Genomic DNA, 9427 nt, shown 5'->3' with positions numbered 1-9427 from the left:
GAAAACGCCGATTTGACCGAAGTGACGCACGTCAGTGCCCATTTTCGCGCTCGACCACCGAGCTTGGAGATAGCTAGCTCCACGCGCTGTTGCTCGGTCTGAAGCATAGCGGGCGCCATGGCCATCTTGACCTCTCTCACCCAGAGCAGGCGACTCTCTCATTTCTTACCTTCAAAGGTCTTAACACTCACGATGAGCGGCTTGGGTCGGTGTGGAGTCATCCGTCGTCGACGGTGGCGTCATGGACGCAGTCGATGCCGACATCTTCTACTGTAGGTGCTCAAGCAGAGCATTTTCATAGCTTGAAAATGCCTCAAGGCACGCGTTGATCGCTTTAGGTCCTTGCGAAGGGAGATGCTGCATTCATCTCAGGGCCAAGCAGAGACATCAGCTTTTTAAGCCCTTTTTGCATGCCCTGAGGAAATTAAGAGAACTGCTATATCCTCAAAGAGGGTCAGTCGTAACGACTCAGGTGTAGATTGACTACAAGTGCTACGAAGCGAGGCTGTCGTCGCTGTTTTGCTTGGAGGAAGCTTGGTTAAGGTCGGTGACCTTCGTTCTATTCTTTGAACCAGTACGAGTGTAGTGGATCGCAATCCACTTACTCCAAGAGTAATGACAACCTTAATCGAAGGCTAATTAACTCTTCCGTTAATGGCGTTAACTGTATTTCTCGGTGTTATTTGCGGCAAAGCTGCCTGTATCTAAGCGTTAGGACTTACTTCGTATATAGTAAAACCTAATTAAAAGCATAGCCAGTGGCTGTTCCAGCCACATACTGACTAGTTGTTTAAGTGTAGCCAGACCATTGTGTGATCACAGCATCTTGTGTGACCAACACCCTTCATACCAGGGCACGTGAATCTCCGTTACAAGAATAAGTCTCCATTCAATCCTTTGGGCCTGAGCCATCTACTTACAACTTACAGGTACTTTTCAGCTCGGCTGGCTCAGGAAATGGCAAAACCAGCTGACAGCTACATTCAAACGTTTCAACAGAATTACGCTGAGGACCTTTACATACCGTCACTCACTCTGCCTTGGCCGACATATATTCTTGACACCGCGGCATACATTAGATTCTTGTTACACCCAAAGGCAGCTGCTTACTGCCTCTTCTTCTAAACTCTACTTCAAAACCTCGGCTGCATTTGTACTGGTCAATTTGGATAATCTCGTGTCTTCCAGCGAAGGTATCAAAGATTTTGCCGCACAAGACGCAGTTTCTTCTTTTGCGAAGGTATATTAATGGTTCCTTAAATTTAACCTGGAGGGATAAGCGAAATACACAGCTTTTCTCGATGACTGGTCGATCTAAGACGTACAGCTTTTTTGACACACCATACCTCAAATGAGATCTAATATCACATTTCAGTAAAATACTAGGCAGCGTTTTGCGCTCTCGAAGGCCTCGCATTTTAACTTAAGGTCCAATAAAACGCTCGACGCTTTTCTCTCCCATCCCTACCCATAGCTGGCATCTACAATGCATCCGCGAGCTGTTTACTGTTTGAAAAAATCGCGCGCCATGAATAATGGCCTGTTCCTCTGCATATATTAATCTTATTAGCGCATCTCAAAGCCTGAGACGTAAAGATCAATTAATTGCCGTGAACTGTGACCTCACCGACATCGATGGGGTTAAGGCTGAATGACTTGACTTAGATCTTCACGAGGTAACAAAGAGCCCATAGCTTACCCAGTCGGTTGCCCTATGCCTATAAGGACCAGGCAAATTCTCGCAAAGAGTTCTTCGGACGACCGTGTATGGTAGCCCGACCCTCTTACATCTCAGCCGAAATAGAAGAGGAATGGAAAGCGCCAATTTTTAGTATTCCCCGTCGCGAGTGCCACAAAGCCGCATTGTAGTCTATATATCTTCAGTCCACCGACTCTGGCGTGATTGCAGCCTTTTCTCTCTGGTATCCAACCGGCCCTCGTAGCCCAGCATTTTAACGACACCAACCTCTATATTGAAAGGCGTGTCATAACCGCCTCCGAGCCATTGTCCGTCAAGTGTACTATCGCTTCATAGCGAACTAAAGTCAAAAGCTTTCCAGCGTGTTCAATTCCTCCGATGATTAATAGTTAAGCAACTCGTGTTCCATCGTCTGAAACAATACAGTCCATTAACTGTTCATTAGGATTGGCTGCATTGCCTGCAAGTGCTGCCAAATGCGACGAGATTGCCGTGCACCTTGCCCGGAAGGAGGTTTCGACTCACAGAGTCCGCCTTTACTACCGACAGAGGTTAAATTTTACACTCTTTAGCCAAGAGCGCTCAAAATAACTCAGCAGTGAGTAAGCTCTGCCAATCTAGGAGTGACGAAAATATTGCATCAAATTTATTCAATGTGAAACCAAATATATTCCTGTGAAAAATGATGTGTATTGTTTGGCGCGAAGCAAACAAACCATGTGAACTGCGAACCACTCCTTTACGGAGAATCATTGTCTTTCTAAGCATTATTACTTTTATTCATTTTAGTGCGAGTTTTCCGTCACGGCAGCTTGACACGCTTGGTAAGCTCGCTGATAGACGCTTTCTTTGGTGATCGAAACGCGCCTGAAAGAAGAAATTGTACACCTCGCTGCTGTTACCAGCACCATTTCCAGTGCAGATACAACCAGACATTTTGACAGTGTTTTCTATAGCAAGGCATGTCGGTGACCATTGTTTTGAAACAAGAGCAAAATTTTTGTTCTAAATTAGTCACGATGCTTAGCAATAGATAGGCGGGCCACCGCTGACCGTCTTGTAATTGATAATCAAATTAACGCGCTGCTGGGACTACCACTAAACCATTGTGCAAAGCGATCGCAGAATTTAAGCGAGAGACGTCCACGCATTGATTTTGGTAGCGCTACATATAATTTATAGACTTTAAAGGAACGGTTTGCTGACCTCATGGACCTATGACCCCACCACAAAAGTGCTCTATTCTTTGGGAAGGGATGGTTCATACGATCTGACTCGCCGATATCAGCCCGATCAAACTTCGTAGCATTCTTTATCTTGAAGGGATTTAACTTTAACGACATGTGCTAAGTGCGCGATGCTATTCAAGAGAGCTAAGATTAATGTCACATGCTTGTACCATCACCAGATAAAACTAACACCACTTGTAATGGGCAAAAGTTTTATAAAACGCTGTTTACCGACCTACTGATGCAGTGTTTTAGTCTGCAACACTAAGCAGTAACTTTGCTGCATTAGCCATTTTACAGTTGTAGCTAGAATGGAAATGAGCAATAGTCTAACCATCCCGAATGGAATTCTAGCACGTTCAGTTGTCGTCGTGGGTTTATTTGAACAGTATACAACCATGCTCTTAGGAACCATACGAATGCAAAGCGCTCTGTTGTAACGTCTTTACCATCGTATATAGCAAATCTACCTGATGATTTAAAAAAGCAATCCGGTTCTGCCCAGATTGGGATGCCTTAACTAACTTAATACGATCATGTAGCTCATATACACCATCCAGGATTTGGCTCATGTTCACGTTGGCTGCGCGCCGAGATTATTGAAGAAAGTCGACGTTCCGCCATTACAATAGAAAATTGCGGACCTAGCTGCAAAAGCGTTGTCTTCTATCAGCCTCTCTAGGTGATCAGGGGTGGCACATCAAGTGAACTGGATTTTGAGCCAGCGTGTTTACCAGGGTTCTGACTAGTTTCTCGTGGAATTAATAAGCTACCCTCCCTCCGTGAGCCCATAAAATTTTAAAGTCCGAATTTGACAAGCATCACTGGCGCTTATAAGCTGACGACTTAGTGCACATTCTAGCATTACCTCCGACATAAGAGAAAACAATGTTGCCCAGCGTAATGCGCTTTCTACTAGCAAGAATAATCTTAAATCTGAACCTTTGCCGGTAGCCATACCAGCAGGCTCATGAGTATGAGCATAGCTATAAATAGCAAAGAGAGGTGCTGAGTCTGCAACTGGACATCTAGGCCTCGCTCCGACGTTTGCAAGATCAAGCATTAAAGGACGTTCTAGTCAGAATATTCTTCACTCAATTTACCTTATATAGCAGTAACGCAGGTGATGTGACATCCATCGGACTCTGTGTGCGGATTGAGTACAATACACTTCGACACTCTCGTTAGTGTTCACTATTAGCGTTATGAATAGTATGAACGTATTTGATTTCTGCCTCCTTAGGCGTGAGTCATTCTTCTGAGGTGTAAGGTAAAGATATACTCATGGAGCAATTTGCAATAAGAACATTGCTCGCACGCATTGACGTGTCTGATACAATCAACAATTACGACGCGGCCATGTCTGCAGAAGCCACTGTCGCTGTATCGTGTATAGACCATCAAGTATGACTTGCATAGCCAGGTCTAACTCATTCGGAACGAGGTGGAGATTGGCGTAATATCTGCGGCCGTGCATTGAAAAACAGAGCGTAGAGAACACTACATATTCAGGGGCTGGCTTCGCCGTTAATGTCACCGTGTTGGATTATGGGGACCGAACCGGGATTCGGAGTGACACTATGAGTGTTTTTACCTCCGTTACCTCACCGAGATTGGATAGTACTTCATCGGCTACAGGGTCCGCGTCTCTCTCGGTGGGTCATTGGACACATTTGGAAGGGAGCTTTAGTGCGGATTGCGCTAGCGAGAACCGATACTATTACGCTCAACGAGAGATACAAACGTCCGGTGGACTGGGTGTATGTAGAAATTTTGCTTTTGCGTAGTGTATAACAAAGTATAAATGAGTACTCTCTTGTGTTCGGCAGCGTAGACTCATAGAGTCAATACTTCTGTGTGCAAGTTTCCGGACGGCCTCAGTGCGTCTGGGCTATCAGCCTGACATCGTTTAAGGAGAGTCGCGCCCGTAATTGCTGAATTCCATTCAACTTGACTACCACGTAATACGATAGATCTCAGATCTTCTCAACGCCTACTTGGACTCAATGGTTCATCAACCGAGCCTGTGTAAGAAAGAAACCATTCGCACCACTCAACCAGGAATACAGGGGGCCACCAGGGTTGAGTGTTAGAACTACCAAATAATTTGCATCTGCATATAATACGGTGCTGCACGGTAGCTTAGAAACCACCGTCTGTGTATTCAGCGTCGCATCAAACGTGGCAGTTGAAGGAAATTACCTTCCACGCCTCTACCCAACCAACGTAGAACAATATTCGAGCTCTACAATCAACGCGATATCCTTTGCGTCCTTAAAGTGGTAGGGTTGATACGAAGATTTTGTGTGTGTCGCGTATGAACGCCCCCCACGAAGAAATCAACGTTACCATTTCCAAGCAAGGGTCTGCCTCATCCCAGATGCTAAAACACTTGAGTCTTGAGCGTTGTCTGTTAATTCCCACATCCCTGACGGCTTGACAAGTCTTCTGACCATAGGAGGCTCGCCTACACGCCTGGGCGGTGAAGATATCTGCAACATCTCTCGCTTCAGAGCTTTCCATTAAGATAACGCGCCTATTACAAATTACTGTGCTCTGTTTTAGATTCTCGCGCGGTCTCGCTAGCTGGAACACCGACAGCGCGATGTGCTTTTGCTTCTCTTGATTTATAGCTAGATTATGGCCATCTTAGTCTTCTTGCCTTGAGAGAAGAGAGTCTTTGAAAAAATATCTCTACCCCAAACGAGCTGTTAATTTAGCAACAGTGACATTACTGTGCGAGTCGATTTAGTTTATACACGCATCTGACCAAGGCGTTCCGGAGGTATATCACTAGCGCATTCTCTAAGCTGGTGAGCTCTCCAGGCGATAAGCTTAAGGTTTTTGGACCGCTTATTGTGCTATCCCCTCGGGACCCTTTTCAGGCAGACGCATCTTAAGCGTATAATGTCGTGTTGGGAACAGATGAGTGTGAACATCTTGTGTTCCATCTTTACGAAGAAAAGCTCCGAATTGGCAAGCGCAAGTGTTATATAATTATCTTTGCAACAGCCATACGTTCTATTTGCAATCCTTGTAGAAATTTTGATCTGAGATTGTTACTCTCTTTCATATTAAAAGGAGTGACAGAATTACTGTGTGAGCTATTTGCCTACTGCTTGTCTCAATTACTATGAACTATTCCTGATCTAGCTTTGCCTGACGTCTTGTCGTCGGGCGCGAAACTTGCTGTTCACGTGAAAAGTTGTGGACAAGGTGCGCGAGGCTCAATCGAAAGGGATGATCAAGCAGAATTAAAATAATCGTCCATGTGAGCTATGCTTTATCGAGAGAAAAGCGGTTTGGTGGAAATGGATCACAATGATTTATATATCGTCGCAGATTTGAAAAACAAGACCAAATACAATGCAAATAAAGTATAACATTCCGACTAACAACTAGAGCACTGTTCAGCTTTTGCTCAAGTTTCGGAATCTTGTAGTTGGCGGCTGCCATCCTTGCCCATGAGCAGCATCATCATTTGCATAAACTGCTCGTGCCGATGACGGTTTTCAGCGCGCTCTTCAGCGCGTTCTTCACTGCGGCGACGTCGTTCTTCCCGTTCTTCATCGCGTCGACGTTCCTCCTCCCGTCGTCGCTGTTCAGTCTCTTCCCTCCGACGTTGCCTTTCCTCTTCTCGACGCCGAAGATCCTCATCTCTATCCAGATCGCGCTGGTATTGCGAGCGGAGAATAACTTTAAGTACTGACGTCAACAGATCATCGCTCGGCAACGGTGTGGTGTCTACAGTCGAATGTTGCCAATCTGTTGACTGGCGCCTCTGACGCGGCCGTGGGACAGCAGCGGGCACATCGCTACCAGCTTTAGTCGCAAACGATGTAGCTTTGTCCTCTCCATTTTCTCGCTTGTCCGCTTCATTTGTTAATTCCTGTCTATGATCGTCACTGTGTAGCGGCTGAAGCATGGCTTCACTAGACTCAACAGGCGTCTCGTCGTTGATGGTTGTAGTGAGTGTGAGTGGCACACCCTCAATCATTTCCTTGTGCACAACGTGAGCAAATGTGATAGCCTGGTTGTTCTTGGCACCCCGTGGTGGAATATTTGAGCGGTACAAACGCGAAAACTTCTTTTTGAGAGAATCGGCCGAGCGATTGTGTTTGGCGAACTGCGCATTGTGTAGCTGTGCAACAACGTCCCATCCCTCGCGCCAGTGACTACGCACTATTTGAAGCAAACCCATTGATTCAGCCTCCGTGAAGCCATCGCCACGTCGCTGTATATGCGCACCAAGTCGACGCTTCACCTCGGTTTCCAAGACGTCTTGATGAGTTAAGCGTCCAGCCATAGCTTTATTTCTTATTTACGGGGTTTGTGAATGGATCAAAAATTTGTGCTGAAATAAGGCAACATCATTTAGATACGTTTGTCTTGGCTGACGAATATTCGGCAAAATTAAGGCACAAAATTGGCTGAATTTGTAAATAGTGATACTCAAATCTACATGATGTCGGCGCGGCAAAATGTTCAAATTTAATCTGAGCAGCGTACTGTACTGAATCACATATTGCCATAAAATTCGATTTGAGGCACCATTTGAAAGCTACGCATACACATCTCGCAGTAGAGCTGGATGGTGAAGAGATTCGTGGTTTTCGTACTCATTGACGGGCTGGCCGATGCATCGCTGGAAGAGCTGGGTCAGCAGACACCGCTAGAGGGAGCGCAAACACCTGCCATGGATGCCATTGCTCGTAGGCCTCCTCCGTGCTTTTTCGTTACAAAGATTTAATTGTTTCTTCTGCTTGTCCTTTCATATAGATGGAGGTCTGACTGGACTTATGGATCCCGTGGAGCCTGGATATGCTTGTGGCAGCGATACGGCGCACATGTCCATTCTAGGCTACAATCCTATCGTGTATGTCCCGAGGACGAATTTCGCATTTTCTTGCCGCTAATCTGTTGTGTTTTGCTGCATTATTGCAGTCACTACTGTGGACGCGGATCTTTCGAAGCCATGGGTGCCGGGCTGATGATGAGGAAGGGAGACATTGCCTTTAAATGTAATTTTGCAACGGTAAAGGAGAATGAAGACGGTCAAATGATAGTTGAAAGGCGGCGTGTAGACCGCAATTTTCCCGCTTGGGGCATTGAGCTCTGTAGCTTTTTAGACGGACTGTCTCTTCCGGAATTTCCTGATTTACTGGTGGCTACAAAATATGCAACTGAACACAGATGTGGAATTGTCTTCAAAGGTCGTGGACTTTGTGACAAAATAACGGGCACCGACCCACTAAAAGATCAGTACGTACATATATTCATCAATCTGCATGCTGCTCAATAATGCTTAATATGCAGCTTGCCACTAGTGTCATCGAAGCCACTAAATGACACACCTGAGGCTATGTATTCAAGCAAGGTTCTAAATGCTGTATCGAATGCCATTTATGAACGGCTGTCGAATCATCCGATCAACAAGGCACGTAGAGCTGAAGGAAAGCCACCGGCCAATGTCGTGTTGCTACGTGGTCCAGGTGAGCGAATTGATGTGCCGACATTTACAGAAATGCATGGCATGACTCCTTTTATGATTGCTCCAACATGCATCATCGCTGGTTTGGGCATTTCGCTGGGCTTTGAACTTGTGTCTGCCCCTGGTGCCACTGGAGATTACCACTCCAATTTGCGGTCAAAAGCTAAAACCGCATTAAGTGTGCTTCGTGACGACAAATTTGACTTTGGTTTCATCCACATCAAGGCAGTGGATGATGCCGGTCACGATTGTGACGTAGCTAAAAAGGTACACTTTACAGAGCTTGCGGACGAAATGATAGCTCTATTGTTGGAAGGAATTCATGCTGATTTTGGCGAAAAAGACAGTGAAATCACCATTGTCGTCACTGGTGACCACACAACACCTGTTAAATATGGAGATCATACATTTGAGCCGGTGCCATTTGCTATTGCACGTGTCGGAGCTGCGTACAAGAGGCTGCAAAGCTGTAGGAATGCTTCTAATCCGTACGAGTCTTTAGCAGGTCCATTGACAGATGAGGTGACCCGATTTTCGGAAGTGGCTGTGGCCAGCGGTGCTCTTGGTCGGTTTTCAGGAGACCAAGTCATGAAGCTCGTCAAAGAATTTCGAGATTATTAAAATGTATGTTAAATAAAGCCTGCAGAAAATTTGTTCTTCTATTTTGCTAAGCAAGTAGCTAGAGTCAGACCACCAACATACAAATGAACCATCGATGCCATGCTTGTGGTGGTCTAACTCGATATCCTTAACGGACTCATTATGGAAACCACAAAATTGGTTAATGAAGCACAAAGTTAAGAACCAACTCGCCACACATTATACAGAAAGACCCTGGCGTTGAGGGAAGATCGCAAAGTGTGTACTGTCGCGTGGATCATTGCGGAATCTGTCCACCATATTCCGTTTCAGAAATGATATTTGTTAGATTCGCTGTCAAATTCTTAGCATTGACGTGTTACCTCATACTTTGAAGCAGCAGGTGCGCACTTCATAATAACATCTGCA

The 9427-nt window shown here is 45.6% G+C and overlaps 3 protein-coding genes across 3 annotated transcripts; 2 read left to right on the top strand and 1 right to left on the bottom strand.

The window, feature by feature from the left end:
• Positions 1-4212: 4212 nt before the first annotated feature.
• PHALS_14415 (uncharacterized protein) lies at positions 4213-4736 on the top strand (the record flags this gene model as incomplete). Its single annotated transcript, XM_024730228.1, has 3 exons — positions 4213-4332; positions 4416-4688; positions 4728-4736. 3 exons carry the CDS (start codon positions 4213-4215, stop codon positions 4734-4736), a joined length of 402 nt encoding a protein of 133 aa, XP_024580526.1.
• Positions 4737-6349: 1613 nt separating this feature from the next.
• Positions 6350-7234, bottom strand: PHALS_14414 (uncharacterized protein; the record flags this gene model as incomplete). Its single annotated transcript, XM_024730227.1, has 1 exon — positions 6350-7234. One exon carries the CDS (start codon positions 7232-7234, stop codon positions 6350-6352), a length of 885 nt encoding a protein of 294 aa, XP_024580525.1.
• A 285-nt stretch (positions 7235-7519) lies between these two features.
• Positions 7520-9040, top strand: PHALS_14413 (-bisphosphoglycerate-independent phosphoglycerate; the record flags this gene model as incomplete). Its single annotated transcript, XM_024730226.1, has 4 exons — positions 7520-7640; positions 7708-7804; positions 7873-8190; positions 8245-9040. The coding sequence occupies 4 exons, from the start codon at positions 7520-7522 to the stop codon at positions 9038-9040; spliced, it is 1332 nt and encodes a 443-aa protein (XP_024580524.1).
• Between the last annotated feature and the right edge of the window lie 387 nt (positions 9041-9427).

This window comes from Plasmopara halstedii (assembly GCF_900000015.1).
Source record: "Plasmopara halstedii genome assembly, contig: Scaffold_816, whole genome shotgun sequence".
Classification (NCBI taxonomy): domain Eukaryota; phylum Oomycota; class Peronosporomycetes; order Peronosporales; family Peronosporaceae; genus Plasmopara; species Plasmopara halstedii.
The sequence above is the reverse complement of the archived record's forward strand: the minus strand, read 5'-3'. Positions and strand labels throughout refer to the sequence as shown.